The sequence below is a fragment of the Paroedura picta genome, chromosome 1 (genome assembly GCF_049243985.1).
Source record: "Paroedura picta isolate Pp20150507F chromosome 1, Ppicta_v3.0, whole genome shotgun sequence".
NCBI classification, from domain to species: Eukaryota; Metazoa; Chordata; class Lepidosauria; order Squamata; family Gekkonidae; genus Paroedura; species Paroedura picta.
The window spans coordinates 108,420,598-108,446,680 of record NC_135369.1 but is presented as its reverse complement, the minus strand read 5'-3'; the positions used below and the strand labels follow the sequence as shown (position 1 = coordinate 108,446,680).

Below are 26,083 nucleotides of genomic sequence, written 5' to 3'. Positions count from 1 at the left end.
TCACCCTCCACTGGCTTTTAAACTAGGAGGAGAAATCTGTTGTTTGAGAATGCTGTATAATGAAAATGTAGTGCCTGTTCTTCAGATTTTCTTCTCTGCTGCATTCTTTATCTACAGCTGTCTAGTATGGTCTTGACGTGTGATTCTCAAACCCCTGAATTTGGCTAGTTTAGGGCAGTCAGGAAACAGCATTCTAGCTCAGGTAGTTTGAGAATCACAGCCCAAGTATTGTCAAGATCTGCGCATGTTTGGTAATGTTTGACTGTGAAAAAAAGTAGATTCCGGAGCTGCATGTATGAGACAAGTGCTGGCTATTACTTAATTCTGCATACATATTTGTTCATTTATTTTCAGTGTGTAGGTTGTGGAGATAATAGCAAAGCAGCTGACAAAACAAATTAATATAGGAACGGCAGGAAAACAACATGTGATAGCCAGCAGAAACTTTGTATGGATAATTCAGATTAATTATTAATTTATTTCTAATTGACTTACGATGACTTGTGCATGACATACTAGTTTGGCCCCATCTAACTTATAGTTTGTATTTTGCAATTTCTTCTCTTGCATGGTTACACTGGAAAGACACTTCTGTTAATTTGCTCTCCTGCTTTCCTAACCACGTTGATTTGACAGCCTTTTCATTGCATTGGTGTAAGCTGTAGCATGAGACAGGGACAGAGGGAGACTAGGTGAGCGTTAAAATAAAAAGCAACTCCAGGTAAAATCCAGATCCATGAAAATGAGTGGAATTTTTTTAGTCCATGCCTTTAGACACGTTGTTGATTTCACCTCCTTTAAACTCTTAATGCCTTTGAATGTGGATGAGGTTCAATCTGAACAAGAAGAATCTTGGAAGTTCCTTACTTCTCATAGCAGGAAAAAATAGTTTGGGGCATTTTATGGAGTTAGGAGATGCAACACATGACCATAGCAGTATACTTATTAGATTGTAGATACATGCCCAGGGTGCAGGGTTTGTTGCACAAGATGAGGTAATGCCAAAAGTAGAGCTATAAATTCACTCCTCTTTCAAACAAGCTCTTGCTGCACCGATGAAAGGAAACATCTTGACAACTGTTACATAGGCATTAAATGCTTAGATGATGCAACCACTTTTATCTTTCCCTTCAACAGCCATCTGACACCTTGTGCAATTTCACTGCTAAGTTCCTTCTGCCTCTTTCTCTCCCTCCCTCCTTTCCCCCCCCCCTTCGATTAGACACAGAACCACACATCAGATTACCCAGGGTGGCACAGCACTGCAATTGTGGACAACACCAGAAGTAGTGGTAACAGTGCTCCCATTTCCTCTTTGGGGGAGCATCATCATTGCACTCCATCCCCACCTGTAGACGATGGCTGCTTGCCTGAAGAAAGTGCCTCCCCTGCACGGTGCATGATCCTTCACCAGAGTAACTTCTTGGATAATGTTAAGAATCTCTTAGAATTTGCAGAAACGCTTCAGCTAATAGATTCCGTAAGTAGAATAGTCGTCTTCTGATGTATGGCTGGCGTAGGATTGGAGATGTATGCTGTTTCCATGTCTGTTCCTTGTCTTTTATATGGTCCTTTTGTATAGGCAATTGCCTTTACCATTGCTGTACAATTACTAGGTATTGTTCTTTTTACTGCAGTTACAAAACACTTCTAGCCCAATTCTGTGTATGATTACTTGGAAGCAAGTCCTGTTGAAGTAAATGGCCATTCTAAGTGAGCATGGGAATGATCGGGCTGTTAGTTTAGTTTAAGCAATTTGGGGCTCTAATATTTCTCAAACACAAATGAAACAGTTCTGTTGTAAAAAAAAATCTATTATTTTGTATTGGGACTTTCAGTTAATATAGCTGAGTTTGGTTCAGTTGTAAAAACAGTTAATAAGTCAATGAGTGCAATCAATAAATCTTCCAAGTATTTTGCAAAAAAGGTAAACTTAGGCCTATTCCCCACACATTGGATAATGCACTTTCATAATGCACTTTCAGACTAGTGCACTTTAGAAGTAGAGTTCCTGTTTCACAAGGAAAATCCAGCTGCAAAAGCACATTGGATAATGCACTTTCAATGTACTTTTGCAACTGTATTTTCCTCTGATAAACGGTAAAATGATTCATTCAAGTAGATACAGTTCACATTCAGGTTATTGTCAAAGGAACAGAAGAAAGCCTAATCTTAAGAGTGGTTTCCCTTCCACAAATGATCAGCTAATCCAGAATCGTGCGTGTGGGAATATGAGGGTATTGCATCAACATGAGAAACACGCAGAAATATGCATCTCAATGGAAGGCCATGCAAAGTGTGTAAGAGAACAAGATGAGAGAGAGGGCAGCTTCAAGATTAAGTCAAAGTCCCATTATGCACGGACCAAAATGCCTGGCGGCAGCAGGACATCAGGAAAAATCCCCGATTATGCATGCCCCCGCCACCAGTGCGGGCATGGCCCAGCCCAGGGCCACAGAAGGCCCGCGTTATGCAATACGGGAACTTCTGTAGTCCCCAGAATACCGCGGACGCCGGCAGGGGCCAGGGCAGGCTAGCGGCGTGCATAATCCACAGTGACTGGCCTTTCGGCCCGCCCAGCCCCGACCTACAATGTCCCCACAGGGACACTGCATGCGAGCTGTGTAGAGCTGGCGACATGCAGTTCTCCGCCAGCATGCGGTGGGGACCCATCCCCTCACTACTCTCCCCCCCCCGGCGGCTGCCACTGGCAGGCAGTGTCCCAGGCTTCCCAGCCCTGGCTCACAGTGCGTGTGTGCGCGCTATGCTGGGGCATCAGCGTACGCCGGGGGAGCTCCACCCCCATGCATACACAGGGAATGCCGGGGCATCCTGTCCCGCCGCAGTGGCATGGCGGCTGTCCGGCGTGGCAGCTGCCATGCATAATGGGTCAAAGAGAGGCATCCCATTCAAGGAGATAACTTGTATACACACTTAGAGGGCTGTAGCATGTCCCCCATCCTGTCCTTCCCCCAGCATGCTAAGTTGGTCACTCCACTCTCTCTCAGCTCTTTATGCTAGCCTTTTAAAACTTTTTTACCATTGAGAAACCCCTGAAGAATTCTTCAGGCTTTGAGAAACCCCAGAAGTGGTGCGATCATGCAGAATATAGTAGGGAAGTATAGCTGTGTACGTACCCACCTAGGGACCCTCCCCTTCCCACCTCCTCCAGGCCCATCATAGGCCATTTTGGGATGGGACGGTGGGTTGACATGACCGTATATGGTAATATCACCTGGTAAATGTATATTAAAATATATTTAATATTAATTAACTCACACCCATTCGGGAAACCCCAGAGTTTCACAAAACTCTGGTTGAGAAAGTCTGCTGTGTGCTGTCAAGGTTCACAGTGTTAGGGTTAGCTCATAGGCCTTGGCATTTATCTTTTGGTCATGGTTTGGTAAACATATCTTGTATTGTTTTCTCAGTGGGCCAGTAATGTAGCTTGACAACTCCTTGCCCCTTCGGGAACCTTACATACTGATTCCTAAGTCCAGTGTGCTTTGTCTTCACACTGTTCTTTTCTGAAAGAGAGAGGGCTATACAACTCTAGTTATCCTCTAGCAGTTGAACTGGCAAAAGTTTCTTAATTCCAAAATCTTCCAGTAACATTATAAGCCACTCTAATTCTCTGCACACTTCAGAAGTTGTTACATTTTCTTGTTTACTTGCTCAGATTATAGCACCATTCCTATAGAAAACTACGCAACCAGTAGCAGATCTGATCTTTCTCCAGCCCAGTTTGCACCAGCATATCCCAGTAAAGTAAAATTATTGGTTTCTGACAATCACGGTCCAGTCCTGTAGTTCAATCCTTTGTGGTGGATGTGCAAACTTTTCCATGTAATATATTTACAGCTGTTGCAATGTCAAGGCTTGACATTGTTAAGTAAGGAAGCTTGCCTATTGTGGCTCTATAGCCACTGTTGTCTGGCAGTAGTTCATCTGGTACCTTTTCTTTGTAGAAGCCTGATTCCATGGTGGTGGGGATTGGATTGCAGGCCCATAGTTTGCAATAGTTCCATTATCTTCTGCATTTGACTAAGAAGATAACTTCTAGCTGGTTCCCATTCAGTCTGAATTTACAAGTTAAAGTTAGCATTGCCTAGGTAAGGGGTAGTCAAACTGGCTTCTACTTTCTTGTTTAGTTAATCTCAGCACAGCTATTTTAATTTTAATAATCTGATCATCAATTTAGGTCAGAATAACTGTGCATCTTCTATCTTTGCCTTGTCCGACCACATTTTTGCAGCTTGTTTAAACCCATAATGCCCCTTCTGAAGTTTTTTTTCCCATCTGTAAACCCTGGTGGTTGTTTCATGTATAAATCTTCCTTTGTACACCATCAATTGGTTATTGTTGTCATCTCCCTCTGGTCACAGTAACCTAGTTCTTACTTGGTTGCTCATCAAACTGTACTATGTAGAAATTTAGTTAGTATCTGGGTCTAGAATTGTGTATCCCTTGCTCTCTGGAAAATAGCCTACAAAGATGCCTTCTTCAGCTCTGAGTTCTAGTTTGGATCTCTTTTCTTTTGATGTGTGGGCAAGTACTCTTAAAATGTTCTTCTCTTGGCTTTCTGTTTTGCCATAACTCATAAGGAGTTTTCTTTGTGGCTTTTTTGGCAATCTGTTCTGCAGGTAAACTTTGCTCATTGCAGCTTCTCCCCAGTGCCTGTCAGGAAGGCCTGAGTCAATTAGCCGGCATCTGACCATGTTCATTATAGACCTATTCTTGTTCCAAGCAAGCCCATTCTGTTCTGGTCTATGGGTTACAGCAAGATTATGCTGGATTCCATGTTCCCTTAGAAATGCCTGCACCAATTTAGACATGTATTCTCCACCATTATCAGACTGGATGATCTGGAGTTTCTATTGAATTTGTTAGAAACCATGGCTTCTCAGTTTCTGGTCAGTTTGTGATTTTTCCTTCAGCAAATAACATAAGAATCATCAATAAAATGTAATCAATGTGCTATTTCCAGCTTGATTTGATAGGCCCACATAAATCAATGTGAATTAGCGCAAGTGGTTGTTTAGAGCATTTCTAGCTTTGTTTGAGAATAAAAGACCGAGTTTCCGTTTTGTTCATACAACTTACACACAAGTGATTATCATTGGCACACTCACTTACATTGATGCCTGTTAACAAGTCTTTTGTTTGTAGTTTCAAAATGGCTTCTGCGTCATCAAAAGAAATCTCTTATGCCAAAGCTTCAGAGACTTTTGGTCAGCAGTTGTCTTGACTGTACATGCATTTGGCTCCTGGCAATCTAGCTCAAAGGCTCTATTTCTGAAAGTACCTATGGAATATAGTTCACCTTGGCCCAAGACAGTACATACATTATTCTCAAAGTTTTTGGCAAATTCTTTTCTTGAGAGTGTAGGCATGCTTATCAAATTTGCCTTTAAAGTAGGAACATATAAAAGATTATCTGCAGTGATTTCAGTTCCACCATCACCTATTTGGCAATTTAGTGTAACTTTTCATTTTCCTTGGGTGTCTACTTGATCTCCATTAGCCAGGTGTCCATTTCATCAAACAAATTAAAGACTGGTGTCATATGTATGGAATACACCACTGTCAATTAGCCCAGAGGTGGCCAAACCTTTGCTCTCCAAATGTCCTCTGCAATTACTGCAATTACTATGAGCCTCTGCCATGCTGTATGCTGTCAGGGGCTCATGGGAATTGTAGTCCACAGACATCTGGAGAGCCGCAGTTTGGCCATCCCTGAATTACCCAATGTTTGTGATTTTCATTTGTTTGCACCAAATGAGATCCGCAATGATTAAAATGCTTTCTTTAGAAGAAACCCTTCTGACTCTGTGTTTGAGTGTGTTTGCTCTGTGTTTGCTGTCCTGTAATTTGCTCTCCTATTAAGCAAGCATTCCTTCTTGATATGACCTGGTCTGTTACATTTGAAGCACTGAGGGACATTTCTTTTGTCTTTAGGGTTGAGTTTTCTGTTGTCAACTGGCTTAGTTCCTACCCTTGACCTGGCCTTTCAGATGATGTTACTTGAGTCATTCTTGCTTTTGTGCATGATACTCTGCTCGTGTCAGACCAAGAACATCCTCCACTTTGGAATATTTCCCATTAAAGAAGAAGAATTGTTTTTTTATACTCTGCTTTTTACTACCCAAAGGAGTCTACAGTCCAGTTTGTGAACCCTCATCTAGCACTTTACCAGCAGTTGCAAGCTTGTCATTTAGATTTAGTAACATTTCTATATCTTTGTTTTCACTTTCTTGTAGTCTAATTGAGAAAAGTTCTCTGAAACAAAGAAATCTTGCTAGACTGATCTTGATCTCCATAGAGCTTTCTTAAGGCATCAATCATCCCTTTTGCAGTTTCCTGTCCTTTTATGTATACCAACTGGGAATTTGTCAGTGTACTAATAATTAAATTTTATACTTTAACGTCTGCATTTTCTGATCTCATGATCTCATTTCCAGGGCTTGAAGGTCATAGAGCATTTTATGAAAAATTAGCTTTTTGCTCCTTGAACTGGTGCTCAGTTCTAAAAAAGTCACACACTGAAATTATCTCCATTAAGTTTCTCTAAGATTGCATACCATTGTGCCCGTAGTTTAGCAATTCAAAAGGAAGAATGAGAAAAAGGGAAAAAATTATTTCTGCACCTAGAGGTTGGGACCAGCAGTGAAGCCAATTCCAAGTATCTTTTGTTTTGGCCAGCAGGTGCTCAAGCAAGAGAAAAATAAACAAATGAGAAAAATTCCTATTAAACTTCAAAATTAACTCTGTTTACCATAACCTTATTGGGATATTTGGATAATATAGCAGAGTTTTGCCCAATCATAGAAGTATAATCCTGAGTGAAGTTAATAAATCTCCCAAGAAGTATGGTATATTGCAAATGGTAAACTTGCATTTATTCAAGTAGATCCATTTCTCATTAAGGTTGCAGTCAAAAGAAGATAAGAAGTATTTTGTATATCACAAATGGCCAGCTAATCTGGCGTAATGCGAATGGGAGTTTGAGGGCATTGCATATCTACCTGCAGAGACATAAGTCTCCATGGAAGTCCATGTGAAGGGTGTAAGAGGACAAAACAAGAGAGTGGAAGGGTCAGAGGACAGCTCCCAAGTTAAGATGACAAGAGGCATCCTATTCAGTGAGGTACCCTCTACACACACTTAAAGTGATGCAGGGCCCCCGTGGCTAGGCAAGCTGAGTCTCTCACTGTAGCATTCTGCTCATATGCTAACAATTCAAATACAAGTAATAGTAAGTAATTCTTATTCTGTCTTTTCGTTAGTGTTGTACTTGTGATTTTAATACATTTTCTACCCACTGTTAGCCACCCTGAGTCCCTAGAGAAAGGTAGAAATGTTTTATAAATGATGATGTAGGGAGCTGGAACTTCCTTATAGCTTGTTAAACCTTGTATGGTTATCCAGGTTTCTCCTTCTTTGTGAAATATCCACTTCTAGAAAACTTCAAAAGGGCAGAGGGGATATTTGAAGACTCTAAATTCCTCATGTAGGAACTTAATATAGGGTTCCTTAAGCATGCAGTTGGAAGCCAAAGGCTTACTGTGAACACATTCACCACAAAGACTGACATATAGCTTTTCACAAGAATCAAACTGGTATGAAAGCAGATGGGTCACACAGCATATCTTTGTGTAACAGAAGGAGGGGGAGGGGGCTCTTGTCTCATGCATGTAAGAGGGAAAAGAAGAGTTGCTCCTTTAAAGAACCCACTGTTAATTTGGATACATTGCATTTTGTACTCACATTTAAGAAACCATCAGAACTGTGTCAAAATGAATCCCATGCAAAATGACTCACCACTCCCCCCGCCCCTTCACTTTTGATTGCCTTTTATTAAAGGTGTTATATTGCTGGATTTTTTGGTGGGGGTGGAGATTAAATGAGGGAGCTTTGTATACTGTCTCATAGATTCGTGCCTCCCGCCAATTATTTTCAGGATCCTTCATCATGGGGTGACCTCAGCAGTTTTGAATTCTCTGAAGAAAAAGACTCTTCGCCTGGCCAAGCTCCCTCAGACAAAGCCCCACAGCTTCAGCAAACAGAGGCCAATGCATGTAGGCCCGAAGGACAGCCTCTCTCAAACTGGAGCAAAGCTATGATGAGCCAGGAGTGGCTTGGCTTGCCAAAGTCTTTGACTGCCTCACAGTGCGGCACAGCTCCGTTGGTCATTCTGCGCACCAAGAGGCTGCTGCCCAGCCACTTAGTCAGTGGCCATAATAAGTCCTTCCTCTTTGCTGATGTCAGCAGCTCAACTCCTAAGCGCTCCCCTGTCAAAAGCCTGCCATTCTCTCCCTCGCAGGTAGAGCAAGATTTCTACACAGATGCTACTAATCTCAAAAGTCAGCAAGGTGTTAATGATGTAGATAAACTAATCTTTGAACAAATGACTAATTACTTTTACACTCACTGATTGCATTTCAATTTTGAATCTACTCATTGCTCTTCTTCACTGCTGAGTCTAGGTTGTCAGCTTCTCACTAACAACTTGCTTTTCTCTGTGTGTTGAATTCTTGGTATAAAAGGGGGCTCCTTATTCATTTGCTTACTTTCTGCTTTAAATTCTTCCAGCTACCAGAATTTACCATAATTTCTGTTTCCTTTAAGTGTTTTATATTGTATCCCTTTCACAGTATGGTTCACTAATTCAGACTAAACAGATGATAAATACTATCCACATTGCCTTGTAAATTGATAAGGAAAAATCTGTGATACATTATTGTTTATTAAATTAACCATTATATGTAAGATAGGCTACTTTGGATAGAAAGAGTGGTGTGGTGTGGTCTGCAAACCAGTTAGCCTGTCTCATCAAAGTCAGTGAGACCAAGCAGAGATGGGAGCATGTGGTTTGTGGGTTTCTGCCTTACGCATAGGCCCTATTTGAAACAGGGTATTACATTAGTGAGTTCATCACTCAAGCCACTGAAATGCTATTTCTAAATTGTGCAGCACCAGAATTCTTAGCAAACCGAACTTCAGCATCTTTTTTTTTTTTGGGGGGGGGGGGGGAGTCAAGCCTGTGCCTTTTTAGGACTGTACTGTGAAAGTGAAGCAATCTTGTTTCCTCAGGGAAAAAGGAGTGTTCATATTCTCCCCCCCCCCCCTTAAAGTATCTAATTGTCTTTTCCATGCCCCAGAATGAAGTGCTCTTCCTTGGGCAAATTCTGAGATTTTTTTTTCATATTATTAGCCATCCTTTTATAGGTAAATTCCCATTGATGTTCAATGGAATAAAATAAATATTTGTTTCTATAAAGAATCTTGGAACAAAACGGAAGAAATATATTTTCATAAGCCAAGTTGTAGAAATACAAACCTTTGCATTAGGAGTAGTGCAACCAAAAAGTTTATTGCGCAATTCTTTTACCACAATCTGACACTTGTAATGATGCATGATGCTGCACCATGAATTGTAGAGTAGAAGCACTCCTGTTCATTTGTTTAGCAGTTATTTTTCTCCTTTCTTCTGGTTTTGCTAAACAAGATAGTTTTGAGAAGCCAATGGTTGTACTTTTCATTGTTGATTTTTGTCTTTTCCAGTTCTTGAACACCTCATCCAGCCAAGAAGGCCTAGACTTAGCCAATCCTACTTTAACTTCCACTCCGCTTTGTACTCACAAAGTCACAGTTACAACACCACTTTACAGAGACCAAACATTTAAGGCACAAAAGGAAAATAACATGTAAGTTCTCATTATATTTTTAAATGCTCACACCAACCACAGCAACGAATGGCATGGATTCTTCCTATATTTCGGGAGGAGGGGGGGCGGAGAGAGGGCTTCCCCATATACTTCAGTGAGAGGACAGCTTTCTCCATTCTTTCCTGTACGCACTTGGGAATCCTCCTTTCATTTAAGTTAATAAGGAAGCCCTCTGTGCAAAGGAGCAATCTGTGTATCATCTGTCTATTCAGTGGGCTTTCTCACATCTTTCCTCCCAAGGAGCTCATAGTGGAGGTCCCATCCACATTTTATCCGCACAACAGCTGCCCTGTCCGGTTAGTTAAACTGAGAGCGTGACTGACCCAAGATAATGCAGCTCCTGAATGGCAGAGCTGGGGCTTGAGCCTTTGTTCATGGTTCACCCTCCACCACTGTATCGCTGGTGCTCATGACTTTTGTTCTTGCAAGGGTTCAGGACTTCTGTCTAGAGCTGTGTCTTATCACTACTACTTCTTTGTACAAACTGTGGTTTCACAGCTGGGCATCTTCACTCTGCATATGCATTAACACGTGAATCATTGCAACCCATTGCAAACCACACTCCATTGACATGATCAGATTTTCAAACATTTTGTCTAGTCAGCTTTGTCCAGTTATTTATATTGTGCTTTGGAATGATGTTCGTCCTCTTTATTTTGAAAACATCTGGAATACAGGAAAAGAAATATGCTTAAAGATTAGATTATTTCATGTTTGTGAAATAAGCCAACACGATATAGTCATTAGGATGTTGAACTAGGAACCCCTCTTGGTGAACATAACCTGGCCCTGGAGCACCTAGCTAGCTACAGTGATCCATGCAACAGTCACCTCCAGGCTAGACTACTGTAACTTGTTCTATGTCAGCCTGCCCTTGGCTTGATCCAGAAATTACAACTGGGTCAGAATGCAGTGGCTCAGGACTTCACTAGAACACCTTGAAGGACCCATATCTGACCAGTCAGGCAGCTGTACTGGCTCCCAGTTGAATTCCAGGTTAGGTTCAAAGTTTTGGTATTAACCTTTAAGGCCATTCATGATGGCCCAGTAAATCTGAGGGACTGCCTAGCTGGCTATACCTCCCTCCTCCCAAAGAGTCTCTGTTCTGCCAATTCCAACAGGCTGGTGACCCCTTGCCCTAGAGGCATACATTTGGCCTCAACCAGGGCCAGGGCTTTTTCTGTCCTGGTTGCTACCTGGTAGAATGAGCTGCTGGAAGAGCTGAGGACCCTGTTGGAATTGGCTCAGTTCCACAGGGCCTGCAGGCTGGACCTCTTCTACCAGGCATTTGGTTGGGGCCAGTGAGGACATACCACCTATCAGACCCTCACACAAATGCATGAAGCAAGCAATGAGCAGGACCTCAGAAGCACCAGATAGATACTACATTGTTGACTGGTTATGATGGATTTTATATTGGATTTTATACTTTTATTGTTACATCTTTGTACAGTTTTAAATGTTGTGAACCACTCCAAGATGGTCATGCCAAGAGGGGTGGATATAGAAATCAAATAAATAATTAATTAGTTATATATAACTAGTCTCATCCTAGCCTACCTCACAGGACAGCTGTTATGAAGATAAAATGGAAGGGGGAGAATGATGTTGTAAAGCCCCTTTGGGTCCCTGTTGGGGTGTAAATAAATAAATGCAATGTGTACTTTTTTCACAGAAGAGAGATATTTGTTAATGTGAGTTGGCCACACTATTTTAAGTTTAGATTTTAAAACAATATGAATATTTATATGTTATCTTTCCTTAGCACCAAAAGTGCTTCATATATGTTATTACAATAGTCTGAAGAACATTGTGAAGTATTCTCATGGCCATATTCAAAATGGGGCTGAGTCTGAGAGAAAGCGCCCAATGAGGTGTGACTGAGGTGAAATTGGAACTTGGGACTTCCTGGCAGGCATCTCCTTCTCTTTATTTATACTATAATCCACACTAGGATCACAGCAAAGTGATTTAGATCGTTCTCTGTAATTGCCCCCTTTTCTCCCCTTATGATCACAATTTTGTTTCAGTTTCCGAACTCCAGCTATCAAAAGATCAATACTGGAGAGTTCTCCAAGAACACCCACTCCATTTAAAAATGCGCTGGCAGCTCAAGAATTCAAATACGGACCCTTAAAGATGCTGGTAATTTTTTTCAATTTTAAGCCAGTGGTATGAATAGGATTCATATGAAGATGCTGTATGTTGCCTTACTATGTGCTTGTTTCTTCCATTTAGCCTCAGACTCCAAGTCATCTTGTAGATGACCTGCAGGATGTTATCAAACAAGAGTCTGATGAATCAGGCATTGTCTCTGGCCTCCGTGAAAATGGATCCCCTTTGCTGAAAAAAATCAAGCAGGAGGCAAGTCAAATCATTTTTTTAACTAAAACTTCTGTTATATTTAGCACTGTTTGCCAAGAAAGGTCTGCAGTTAACTTGCTGCTACTAAATAAATAAATTGAGAAATTCAGTTCAGCAAAAGCACTTGCTGCATCCATTAAGAACAGGAATTCCAATGACTGATGGACAAGATGGTCAGAAACTGAATCAACATATTCAGAGCATTTGAAAGCTTTAGAGGGCTGGGAGCAAACATGATTGGAGCAGCCACTGACTCCTCTGAAATGCTGCAGGAACCATCCATGCACAGCACTATGGGAAACAGGATAATAAGCTGAATGGACCATTGGTCTGAGACAGCTCTAATTTTCCTGTTCTCTTTTTGTGTGTGTGGTTAACAGTTGTTTGTTTTTTTGAAGTCTGCTTATTAAAATTAGCTGGTATTAGCCTTTGTACTAATCTTTTGCATACATCAAAGATAATTTTTCCCCCATAGTGTGAATCAGTTATTGAACACAACCCTATACGGTTATTGAAAACTACCATATAGGAAGCAGTATTTAAAAGGTTATGTGTAATTGGCCCTGTTGTTTTATTTATTTAATTTTATTACATTTCTATACCACCGTCCCTTGCAGCTCAGGGCAGTTTACAATATAAATTCATAGTTCACAATTCCATCCAATTTTTTTTGTACATTATAAAATGGTCAAACAAACCCATTAACATTTAATTTATAACTCATAACATTATAATCATCCAACTGTTAACAGTATAATCATATACACTGGCACTTGATAAGGTGGCTGGACTTGGGATTGCCTTGTGTTGTATCTGGTGGGGGAGGATAATATTGGCTCATTGGCCTCAACCGAAAGCTTGGTGGAAGAACTCCCTATTGTAGGCCTTGCTGGGACCTGATCTCATCTTGAAGCTCATTCCACCAAGTGGGGGCCAGGATGGAGAGACCCTGGTTGAGTCCAGATGTTCTTCCTTGGGGCCAGGGATCACCAACTGGTTGGAATTAGTGGAGCATAATGCTCTCAGAGGGAGGGGCATAGGCAGAGAGGCGGTTCCTCAGGTACGCTGGGCCTAGACCATGTATGGCCTTGAAGGTAATTACCAAGACCTTAAGCCTATCTGGGATTCAATTGGCAGCCAGTGCAGCTGTTGGAGTACTGGCCGAATGTGGGCCCTCCCGTGTTCCCATGAGGACCCTGGCTGCTACGTTCTGTACCTATTAGTTTCTGGGTCAGGGATAAAGGGTAGGCCTACACAGAGTGAGTCTAGAGGTGACCATTGCCTGCATCACTGTAGCTAGGTGTTCTGGGGACAGGGCACTAGAAGCTTAGCTTTGTGCAGGTGGAAGAATGCTAGCCTTGCTACTCTTGTGCCTTGTTCCTCCATAGAGAGAGAGGTGTCAAAGATCACGCCCCAAGTTCCTGGTGGAGTGTGCTACTGATAGTTGCACCCCATCCAGGTTGGAGAATCACACTTCCTTGCTGGGGCCTTTCCTACCTAGTCACAGGAGGGTTGAGTTTCAAGAAGTTGTCTTAACAAAGTCTCAACAACCAAATGTAGTTCCATGGAATAATTTTGATTGATGGCTGGTGTGAAATAGCATTTCCATCAGGACTTCTAAGAAGACTGAGGGCCATTTCGCACGGCTTCAAAATAGCACAATGGTTGCTAATTGGAAACGCTACTAATTTGCCATAACCCACGACGTCGTAGACAATCTGCAACAATCCTGAAACCGACCCGCAAAAAGCGCTTCGTTGTAGCGCTTTCGGGGGAATCCAGAAAAGTGGATTCACCCTCCGGATAGCGATACACTCCTGCAACCAATCTGCAACAGTAGCGCTAAAGACCTGTGCGTTACCATTGTTGCTGGTTCTTCAAAGTCCCTCCCCCTGACTCTCTCTTCCAAACTTCCGGCGAAGCGATCGCCATTTTTTTTTCTCCGAGCGAGCGGGGATAAACGCACCAGCGAGCCTCTTTCTGTTTAGAGGCTTCCCTGGCTTCAGTCCTTCACCTTTAGTCACTAAGCACAAACCACATAAAAGCCCGTTTGCTGAAATAAAGTCCCTTTATTTTTTACACATAAATTCAGCTGAAAATCGGGACCGTGAGGGGGGGGGGATTTTTTTTTATCACTCGAGGCAGCGTGCAAACGATCATACAATCAAACGACAGCTCACGTTAGGCAGCTGGATGGGTCTCTCCGTAGCAACGAATCTACCTAGATTCGTTGCTATGGGTCGGGTTTTTTTTTTAAAAAAACCTTTCTTAAAGGGAAAGGGGCTGTTTGGGAGCATGCTAACGGCTGCCCATTGGCTGCTTGACGGCCAGGGGCGGGACGAGCTTGGCAATAGCGCTTCCTTTCTAGCGATTTCTGCCGAGACCGGAAGCCTGTGGGAAACGCTAAAAAACGCAACTGATTCCACTACAAAGGCAGGTATGCATAACGACGAATTCCACTATTTTAAATGGCGATTTTTCATTTCGCAAACAATTTGCAACAAAGATCCCCGTGCGAAAAGGCCCTGAGTGAAATACCCAGCATCAAATCCTTGAACACAATGTTCCATTGTACATAGTTTTACTATTAGAACAAGAACATCTAATTTAAAGTATTGGCCGAGCTCATTTGGAAATCTGTTTGCTGTTAAGTTGACATGGGAAAGTCAGTTGTCACTACTTAAAATCTGGTTCTCTTTCTGCTTCCAGGTGGAGTCTCCAACAGGTAAAGCTGGAAACGTCTTCTGCTCAAACCATTGGGAAGGAGAAGGTCTGAATACGCAGCTTTTCACATATACATCAGCTATGGAAGATATACCGGTATGTATTACTGTCATGGATCCTGCTTTGGGGGGGGGGGGGGGTGGAAACATACATTTTGAAGAAGGGGAAGTTACAGCTCAGGCACCAAATCTGACTCAGTAAGACATTTCTACTGGACTGCTGCCGTGTGGTAACTTACAGCTTTGATGCACTGCAGAAAAGGGGTGAAAAGTATAAAGATTGTGGCAGCCTGGTTTGATCTCTTCTGAAGGGCAAGAAAGAAAAAGTGCTTGACTCAGGTGCAGTTCATTGATGACATATGTGTGCAATGGTTCCACCGAATGAGTGGAATTGCAAAATATTTAACACTGACTGGATTGTGCCCAGTTTTTACTTCTTCATATTTTGTACATAAAAGTATCATATTTTAGTTACATTCAAGGTGCTGAAGCAAAATTCTGACCCTGATAGGGTTTGCTACCCTGATCACGTTCTTTTGTATAGTACATACAAGCACTGGCATCATTTAGTAATCATGAGAGTACAATGTAATGAACACTTTTCATTTAAATTTAAGCTAAGTTACTGGTATTTCACTTTCGTGATTTAAGTTCAGTCAGTGTGTGTATGAGTTTTAGTTTTGTTGGTTTGTAGGTATTATTATCCAGAGGCCTAAAGTCCCGTTGTAGTACATGTGGTTGTATGATTGTTTTCAGTTCAACAAGCTGCTTAGGTTGAAGCTTATACTTAATTAGTAATGCTGACATGCTTAACCGTCCTTTGCACCTTTAATCAGAAGTAACTTTGACTGATTTCAAAAGGTCTTACTCCTAAGCAAGTATATATACATTGTGCTGTGGTAAATATCTCCCAGCAAATATTTTTAGTGAAAAATATAGAGCTTCCAGCTGCTTGAAACTTTTCCTGAAAAAACTTCTAAACATTTACACTTTCCCAGCATGTTCACAGGTATTTGCAGTCTTGCTCAGTGATTATTTAACTGCCATTTTTATCTTTCGTGACCTTTTCTTGTTCCTGAAACTCTGACCTCAGCCAGTCAAAGATTATGTGGTGACTTTTCTTGAGTAGCAGTATCTTGTAGCTTGTCATATTTGCCCCTCTGATGGCATCACAGAGCCATTCACATTCAGGGAAACATTGCCCCCTGCTCTCTGGGTGGTGGAATCATTGAAAATACTATTGGCTCTTTTTTCAGCCTCTTCCCTCCCTGAAAAAAATGTGGCAGGAGGAGATAAATAAAGAGTATTCCAAGAAGGGAGGAATGTTCACAATCCCTCCAATCCCAAATTTGGCCGTGTTGAGCAAATAACAACATCCTGAACCTGGACTCAGATTGCTTCCTTCTCCCAAATGTATATCTAATATAATCTCATTTGGAACCTCTTTCCAGATAATTGTGCTAAGATCTTTCAGCAAATGACAGTATTAACCTTTTCATGTAACTGCCCTTCATATCTTTTCTTACTTCCTTCATTTGATGTATTAATTAATTAATTAATTTTTCCCCCTTTTATAATGGCTACTGCTGGTGCTTGTCTTCAGAATCTTCTTACCAGTTCTGGTTTAAAGATGCCTCCATCAGAAGAAGAGGAGAATGCCCACAAATTGTTTGCGCTGCATAGAAATAGATCATCAGGTAGTCCACTTCAGGTAACAACAACAAAAAAAGAAAACTTTAAAAAATAATTTACAGTACTGATCTCCTTAACTATGCTTTCAGATGCAGTAAGGGTGTTTATTACAACTAAGAGACCCAGTTCTAAAATGGAAGGGTTTGCTGTATTGTGCAGTGAAAAAAACACTGAAGTTGCAATTGACTAAAGTATGTGTTCAGACTGACTGCTGTTGGGTCTGCCATTTTCAAACTGGAAAAATCAAAGAGCAGGAAGCTGTAAGGAAAACAGAGTAGCTGACCTGCTGACATTTTGGTACAGTCATTCATAGGTTACATTCCTTTCTTCTATAAGTCTCAAGAGGAGCCATTCAGCATCCTGTCAACAGAAATAAAGACAGACATGTCCCCCCTCACTGTTACTACTGACTTCATTTTTACATTAGTGAAGTATGCACTTGTACATAACCAATTTTCATTGGCAAGTATTTATTATGTGCAAGTAATTCATTTCTTTGCAAATGTGTATTTCAGCTCAGTTGAAAGGGAAGGCCATCTGGAACAGCACAGTGGAAGTAATAGCCAAGGCCAAGGTGGCTCCTGCAGTCTTCTCACTAGCAGAAGGGGATCTTTCCATACTTTCCCCTTTGTACAGTAACCCTCTGTGACTCCTGGAAAGATGTTGCAGTGGGGTGGGGGCCTTGCAGTTAAAAAGGCAATTGGGATAGGAGTCTGGAGTCAAGAAGAGAATGGGGCATGTTCATCCTTTCTCTCTCTTCCATCAGTGGAATGTCCATGCAGTCAAACACTGAATAAGGAAGGAAGGTCCATGCACTCCATTTTTTAAGTTAGATTTGTTCTCTCTGAAGTAATGAATGACCACTTGACATTCCAAGAAAAGAATGATGCGAGTGCTTTCTGATTGTGGGATTTGGTAGGCCGTGGGACACAGAAGCTTGCCACTGACTTATATTGCCATACAATTAAATAGGAAAACATTTACTTATATGCTAATAATTGCCCTCTGGCCAAGTGCCTAAGAAAATCTTCAATGTGTATTTATTATATTTGTATGCTGATTTTAAGCCAAGATTGGCATTCAGGTCAGCCTACCACAATTAAAATTCGTCACAGGGATACCCAAAAATTCCAGAGCAAAGAATTACAACAGCACTCAGAATTAAGCAAAGCTAAGTAACCTTTTTCTCAAATTGATTCCAAGAGGCAATAGTGAAGACCATCATGTGTAAAAAACTATGGATTGCACATCCAGCCCTCTCCTGAACATCAGTAAATAAATCACCTCTGCTTCTACAATGCTGAGCCAAGAAATACGCTGTCTATTTTATTACTGTTGCTTAGGCAAATAAGTCCATTAGGACTGATCATTCCTAAAGTGAATGACGTAAAATTAGTTTATTACCTTAACTTGAAATTTGCATTAGTCTTTTATTTGTTAGCTTAAAGCTGATGAATGGTTAATGAAAAAAACTACACGCACAAACACACTTTAGGAAATCTTGGAGTTACCCTGAGCCATGGATCTGCAGACTCAGTACAAGGTTATGTGGGCACCACTCCTACCCTGCCCCCTCTCAGATACGTGACTGTGACTATCAGCAAGATAAGCCGGCTTCTGCTTTTAGAACCACCATGATACCTTGTCACTCAACATGCAAACCTATGCATGTTTACTCAGTGGTAAGTTGTGGAGGAGGGGCTGTAGTTCACTGCTAGAGCATCGCCTTGGTGTGCAGAAGGCCCCAGCTTCAATCACCAGCAGCTCCAGCTAAAAGGATCACGTGGAAGGAGACCTCAAACTCTGAAGAGTCACTGCCTGTCTTGAGTAGACAATACTGGCCTTGGTGGACCAGTGGTCTGATTCAGTGCAAGACAAATTTGTGCATTCTCTCAGACCATTTTAGACAGGGGGGCTTAAATTCTGGTGTTCTTAGGATTGCAGCCTTATACATCAAATTGATACTATGGGCAAGGGATGTTTTACTGGATAAAGCCTCTGTGAAAATACAGTATTAAGAACATCAGGCACCCACTGTCTCCACCCCAGTGGTCTGCAGTTCTCAGTCCCCAAAATTACTGAGGTGAAAAGTAGTCAGTCACACTAGACATGAAGCCAGCTTGATGTAGTGGTTAAGAGCGACAGCCTCTAATCTGGAAAGCTGGGTTTGATTCACCACTCCTCCACATGCAGCCAGCTGGGTGACCTTGGGCTAGTCACAGTCCTGTCAGATCTCTCAGTCCCAACTACCTCACAGGTTGTCTGTTGTGGGAAGAGGAAGGAAAGGCAATTGTAAGCCACTTTGAGACTCCTTTGGGTAGTGAAAAGCAGGGTATAAAAACAACAATTCTTAGGAGTTTTATCTCCAGAAGCATCTTTGGCAGCCATTCTGTTTTCAATATGTTATCTCATTGTAAAGCAGGGCAGCATTCTGCTCATTTGTAGTAATCACAATAACTTCCAAACAAGGTTGGAGTCCAGTGGCGTCTCTAAGACTAACAAAGGTTTATTCTGAGTATCAACTTTTGTGTGAATATACACATCTTCAGATACATTGAAATCAACCATTATATATAGGTAGTAGGTAAGAAGGATATTGCCAAGAAGGGCCAATTAGAGCTAAGACTGGATTAAGGCAATTGGTAAGACCTGTGAATAGCAGCAGATCAGCATACAGCATAATAAAAGTTTACAAACAGATGCAAGAACTAAATGATGTTAGAATGTCTTATAAGAAACCAATATCTCTGATAAGCCCTGGAGGCTCCACTGTCCTGAGTGTTGTAATAACTTGTAACTCAGCAATCTCCCATTCCAGTTTGGTTCTGAATTTCTTTTGCAGTAAAACAGCTACTTTGAGATCTCCCATTGAGTGTCCTAGAAGGTTGAAGTGTTCTACAGGTTTCTCAATTTTGTGATTCTTGATGTCAGATTTATCCTTTGGCGTAGGATTTGACCTGTTTGCGTTATGGAGAGAACTAGAGCACTGTTGTCATTTAATGGCATATACTGTGTTAGAAGATAGTGTTGTTAATGTTGTTAGTTCCAGTGATTGTGTTGTCTTGGTGTATGTGGTAAGTTCAGTTGACCATTTATATTCGCCTAAGACATCATCCAGTTCTGAAGTTTATTTTTTAAACACAATCAAAATTTGAACCTATGTATAAAACTGGGGAAGGCACTGGCAAACCACCCCATATTGAGTCTGCCATGAAAATGCTAGAGGGCGTCACCCCAAGGGTCAGACATGACTTGGTGCTTTGCACAGGGAATACCTTTACCTATAAAGCTGTGTGAATATGTCCCTCACTCTGCTGGCATAATTAAGCTGTGTGTATTCCATGTTCGTATTCAGAAAACTCCTGTGCATGATAGGGTGGTTGAGAGTGTTGTGTCCCCACTAAGGCTTGATTGGTGACCTTGGGCCAGTCATATTCTCTGAACCTAAACTACCTTATCTTGTGAGGATAGAATGGAGGAGAGGAGAATGTTGTCAGCCACTTGGGGTCCCGGTTGAGGAGTAAGGCGGGGCATAAATGAATAACATAAGTAAATACTACACATTCAAGCGTTATGTTTTCACAGAGGTTGCTTTGCTGGAATAACACCCTGATAGTAAGATCACAGTGTGCAAATCAGCATTTCTGTAGGTGGTGACTTTAGTGCTCTCCTTCCCCTAAAGGCTTCACTTTTACTTAAAGTGCTTCAACTGGATATCCCAGTTAAAGCCCTGATAGTTTGTTTACCATTTGCTCCTGCCCGGGGCAGCAGAAGGCACGTTACAGGATAAGTGAGATAATTGTGCTGCCAGAAGAAGGATGTGCAGGTAGGATTACTGGTCTAACAAAATTAACCAGGACCAACATGGCTGAAAATAAACCAGGTCTTGAGGATTAAACATGAATTTAGGCTTATGGAAAGTTGCCTGCCTTTCTTATTATAAGTTCTAAGAGTTTCTAGCAGGTTTCCTGTGATTGAATAAAACTATTGCTTAAGAAATATTATCAGCGTGATAATGAAAGGTTTTTTAAATGTGTGCCATCCCGAGGAGTTTAGACCCACTGCTGCTGGCTCGCACTTTAGTCTTTATGGAGAAGGCTTTTGTGACATGAGGGGGGGGCGTGTAAAAAGAGGCAGGCCCTGCATTCTTACTTACGATCATTGCCAGGCTGAGGTAGGGGATGTCTGCTACAGGCATGTGGCTACCAAATGGCCAGTGGTGCAGAACACTTCCCTGTAAAGAATAAAGGCTTCCTGCTTTGTGATGATGTCTTCCTGTGGGCCTCAGTCTCCCTCACAAGCAGCCACTGGAGCGGGGGTAGCCAGCTGTGACTCTCCAGATGTCCAAGGACTACAGGTCCTATGAGCCCCTGCCAGTACGGTGTTGGCAGGGACTCATGGGATTTGTAGTCCATGGACATCTGGAGAACCACAGTTTGGCCACGCCTGCTGGATTAAGAGTTTGGGAGGGGGTCATTAGTCTTTCCTGCATCCTGTGTTTCAGCTTTTAGCAAAATTTAATTCTGAACTTGGTCCTGCGTGATTCTGCATCCTGAACGTTGGTGCTTGGTTTTTCTACAGGAGGCAGTGCTTCCTTTTAACTGAGCATCAGCAGCACAATTGGCTGTATGATGACATGAGACACAGTTTTCAGAATCCAGATAACTCTCATGAATGTCCTCAGAACCAGGCTTCAGACTTGGTAGAGCACAACTACTGTTTTCCTAATAGCTGGGAGAAATCATAACTATTAACTTGGGCCAGTGTTACTTTTCTAAAGCAGTATTCTCACCCAGGAATTTGTTAGGCAGTGTGCATTAGATGTTACATGTAACTATTCAAGGGATAACCCATTTGTGGAGAACTGGGGATGGGGATGCTGGAGGTGGTACAGGCATGCTTGGTGGTAAAGACAGGGCTATTTAATCTCTCCTTCTCTATGTGCAGGAAGAGGGTAAGGGGAGTATCATCCAGACTTGGCATAAGGTAGTTGATTTAGGATTGTTCTCATAAATCAACAACCGTTGTTTATCTATGGAGAGAATCCCAGAATGTTGTAGTGACAAACAGGGTAGCTACTATCTCTCTGGTGTTTTGCAATGTATTTAGATCTCTACCCACTTCTGCATCTCATAGATAATGAAACTAGGCTGTTGTTTATGCCACACATTGCCATCAGAAGAAGCAGCCTCTAGACAAGAGCTTCTGTATGCCAGCTTTCTGTCTGGCTCAGTTTGCATGTTTGCTTATTTTAATAAAGACTTCCTCACTTTTCTTTTACAAGAATTGGACCCAGAGTGGATTATGGAAAATCTATAAAACATTACAGTTGCAGATCATATAGCTGCTTCATGATCTTCATATCTGGCCAGTTGGTTCCATTGTTTTAAGATGTGAAAGTTTGGCACCAGAGTCCTAGATGGCAAGCATTCCACGTGCCAAGGCTCCACATTTACAAGTGCCTGAAAGGCTTCCATAATGGCATTTGTCTCTCAGGAAGGAATGTGTCTCAGTAGGGCCCATTATGCATGGCCGCCGAAACGGCGATTTCGAGTCACATGGAAAACGCGGAGGGTGAAGAAGCAAAGCAAACCGCTTACGCATAGAATAAGACACAACGGCGGCAAAACCCAGAGTAACCGATTATGCACGCGGTGACTCCAGCACCGCTTCTGGTTGCGCCCCGGTCACCCAGAAGCTGCGCTTTCTTCCGCGTTTCGCTAACGCGGCTTTTTTTGCGGCCTGGCCCAAATCTGCGGCCAGTTGCAGCCGGCACCGTGCGTTATCGGTGATTTTAGGCGACGCCATTCCACCCCGAATGCGGACCTTCCCCTCTGTCCATAATGGGCCTAGTAGAGCATCTGCTTTGCATGCAGAAGGTTGCAGCCTCAGTCCCCAGCATCTCCCTTTTGATCAGGTTGCAAGTGATGAGAAATAGTCTGAGCCTTGAAGGTTAGCACAGCCAGTGCCTGCCACAGTAGACTGTACTGCTGGACCAATGGGCAGATTTCATAAAGACTCATATGTGACCCATGTCTGTTCATTTTCTCTTGGATTCTACTGAAGCCCTCTGCTGAGTCAGAACTCAGAAACTCATTATCAAAAGTACCTAGGCAATTAAAAAACCTATTACCAGGCAGTCAAGTACTATTCCTATGCTGGATCCAATTAGTCTTGTTATTAGAACATAAATAAACAGCATATGAAAACCTGTTTATATATATAAACCAACCAAGCAAATTTGCAAAAAACTGATTACATTCAAGGGTGACTAATACTAAGTGTTTTCAGCCCTACAGGCAAAGATTAATTTAAGGTGAAATACCATTTTAAGTTTTAATCTGGTGATCATCTAATATGACACTTTAATGAGGCACTGGGGCTGGTTCCACACCAGCAGCGCCACTCCGGGCTGCTACCAGTGCGTTGCTGCAGAGCTACATATTCCGCAGCTTGCTGTGTTCCCACGGGGGATGCATTTCAGTGCCAGATCTTCTCCGGTGCTGAAATGTTTCCCCCGGGAAACACAGTGGTGGTGGGAAGGTTCCCCATATGGGATGTGTTTGTGTGTTATTTTACTGGAAGGTGGAATTGCATTCCACACAATCCCGCCTTCCTGCAAAATAAGTTTTTTTTAATGCCCTAGTCCACCCCACAGTGTCATAAAGCTCCCTTAAGCTGTCGAGGACATTTTCACCCTGGAGGCCTTTGTAGGGCAGGGAGGAGTCAGGGAATGAGCTAGGAAGCGGGGGCCAGGTGATTGGGCAGCCTTCTGATCATACAGGGATCTGAGCACCTTGTTTTTAAGTCAACCATTAGCACAAAATGTCTTTTTTTGCTCCAGGGACCATGTTCAGTGTCTCAGAAATCCATCCAAACAGAAATAAAGTCCTAAAGAACAGGAATCCCAAAAAAGGGGGGGGGGGATGTTCTGGCATTTCTCCATAGCAATAAGGCAGTGTTGATTTTTATTTAAAATTATTGTCATCCAGAAGGTTCATCCCCGCCGGTAGGTTTTTCCCAGGTCAGATATTACCAAAAGGGGTGTTTTTTGTCGGAGAGGGGTGCATAGATGTTACCAGATTATTGGCCCCAACCAAAAGCTCGGTGGAAGAGTTCTGTCTTACATGCCCTGTAGAACTAGGCCAGCTTTCACAGCGTGCTGGTCTCCTCTAGGAGCTTATTTCACCAAGTAGGACTGAAAACATCCTGGCCAAGCGTACTTCCCTGGGGCCAGGGACAATTAACAGTTGGAATTTGTTGAGTGTTCTCCAGGGAACATAGGCAGATGCATTGTGGACATGCATAAACAGCATTCTTTTAAAAGATGTCATTATTAGCTTGCTTTTAAATTTGCCTAGCATGTCCAAGTAAAAAGCCTTCATATTCCATTTGATAAAAGAAAGTTGAAGCTGATTCAGAATAGTTTTTTCATTTGGGTACAGGTTCTGTACTACCAACTGAGAAAGGCTTGTGTGCATTCAAATGGCTGGACTTGAGTGAAATAAACATTGAAATGTTGACCAGGAAAAAATTGATTCTAAGCTGTCATGTTTATTGTGAATCTTAACAGAAGCCTTTTGACCCCATAAGGAATGGTTTAACTGAATGCTCATTTTCTGGCAAACAGTATGCTATAGTAGCAAGGAGATTTGTGTAGGAGACCCAGTAACAATTGCTGAGCAAGATGGTTAGCTAGTGGAAAGAGAGTGTATATGTACTTTCAGTGGGAGAAGTGACTCTCCCTCTGATTGGTAAAAAGTTTTAATCCCACTTCCCAGTGCTTTGCTCTTGAGCTACTCTTGTTCTGGATTCAGGTAATCTATGGAACAAGAACTCTGAGGAAGATTGGGGCCAGTGAATCCGCACACTTAGATATGCAGAAAGAATTGGGTTATGTCTCATCCTTTAAGAATAAGAATCTAATTTTTCTTTTTCTTTCTTAAGCATTTTAGCAATGCATGGGATTCAGCATCCTGTGGAAAGACAGAAGACCAGCTGACCTTCTCTGACCCAGGACGCAAATACATGAATGCATTCTCCACTCAAACTCTGGTCATGTAAATGGTCTTCCAGCTAGCATTATGTTTTCATTTCAAAACACTTCCAGTTGATTTAGGATTTACCATTCCTGTATAGGAAATCTTTTTTTTGTGTGTGAATGGGAGAAAAGCCTTTTTATTGTTGTTGTGGTGGTACAACATTTGGGAGCAGCACGAAGTGCATATAGTCACAAAAGCATATATCTATTCAAGTTGGATTTCATCCAACTTAAAAAAAACCTCTGTTTATTAATGAAGCTTGCCTAAGTTATTAGGTTTGATGCAATTAATAATATGAATGCAGATTTTTTAAAAAAAAGTTCAAATGATTTAAGAAAATATTGGGAGATCAAATGCACCAGTATTAATTTAATGAGGAGTTCCCATGCCAGTGAGGAGTTTTTGCAAAATGTCTTTATTATTATTATCTTAAGAGCTGGCACTCACTATCAACAGTTTATTTTAAATCATTGAACGAATGTCTTGGCATAAAATTCTGCAAAAACATTTAGGAGAGGGTGGGGATGTGGGAGGCCAAAGCCAGACAGCCGGGGTTCACACATCTGTGCCATTGGAAACATGGTTCCACTCACTGGAGCTATAGTTTTGTTTATGTGCGTGTGCGTGTTCTGTTGAGTTTTTTTTTAGCTTGCTTTTTAAAATTATTACTGTATGAAACATAGTTTTTATGAGAACAAATTATATTTTTATTCAGTAATTTAATTTTGTAAATGCCAAATGGATACTGTGGGTTTGTTTTGTTTTGCTGCTACAGTCTTACAGCATACAGATGGGCTACAGTGGGGAAAAGAGCCGTAAAGGGGTACCAGAGAAGAAGAAAGCCTGGAGGCTAGCTGATCTGACTATGCACTAGCGTTTCTGGAAAAAATGATTTCATTTCCTCACTTTTACAAGCAATGCTTCAAAACACTGGGGTTTTTTGGGAGATTTTATGTACATGTCTCTATATATTCTAATGACTTTGCAACTAGGATTGCAAATTCCAAATATTTGGGAGAACAGAACTTGGCTTGTGTCTTCTGCTGATGTCTACTGTTAGTCTATATATTCCCTAATTTGAATTCTATACGCAAAATCCATTATTTTTTTAAGTATGATCTTTTGGACTGCCGTCGCCAGCCTTTACCAATTCTACGGAAAGTTGTTCCCTTTTCTAACTTTGCTGCCTTAACTAATAGAATTAGGTGCAGCTCTGATCTGCACTTAAGATTTTTATAATACACTGTACTGCCTTGTAGATAAATAAAGCGTGTCATTTTGTAAAAATTTACATTTGTTTAATCTCTTGCACTTGAGTTGAGTGTTATTTGTAAAAAGAGCTATCTTGCTACCACCCAAAAGTACTGTTTGGTGTCTGTGTCCCAAATCAGCAGTCTTGAATCTACCCTAAATTTAATGATTCATTTGCCCGAGAAGTCCAGTTGATTAAAAGGCCTTTCTGATTTACTGTATGCACGTGGCTGTCAAGAATGAATGGCACACTCACAATGCAAGCAGAATCCGGGTTGATGCT

General features: G+C 41.7%; 1 protein-coding gene across 9 annotated transcripts in view; it reads left to right on the top strand.

Annotated features, from left to right (window-relative positions):
• MYB (MYB proto-oncogene, transcription factor) overlaps positions 1 to 25,840 on the top strand; it is a 42,699-nt gene extending 16,859 nt beyond the window's left edge. For 5 of the 9 annotated variants that reach the window (XM_077352119.1, XM_077352115.1, XM_077352094.1 and 2 more), the window contains 8 exons: positions 1,223 to 1,480; positions 7,961 to 8,323; positions 9,565 to 9,707; positions 11,759 to 11,873; positions 11,967 to 12,092; positions 14,802 to 14,912; positions 16,419 to 16,526; positions 24,455 to 25,840. In XM_077352119.1, coding sequence (XP_077208234.1) covers positions 1,223 to 1,480; positions 7,961 to 8,323; positions 9,565 to 9,707; positions 11,759 to 11,873; positions 11,967 to 12,092; positions 14,802 to 14,912; positions 16,419 to 16,526; positions 24,455 to 24,571 — 1,341 coding nt within the window. In that variant the 3' untranslated portion in view covers positions 24,572 to 25,840. The remainder of the gene's footprint in view (positions 1 to 1,222; positions 1,481 to 7,960; positions 8,324 to 9,564; positions 9,708 to 11,758; positions 11,874 to 11,966; positions 12,093 to 14,801; positions 14,913 to 16,418; positions 16,527 to 24,454) is intronic. The other 4 variants (XM_077352153.1, XM_077352144.1, XM_077352135.1 and 1 more) reach the window with 1 other exon arrangement.
• Positions 25,841 to 26,083: the final 243 nt, after the last annotated feature.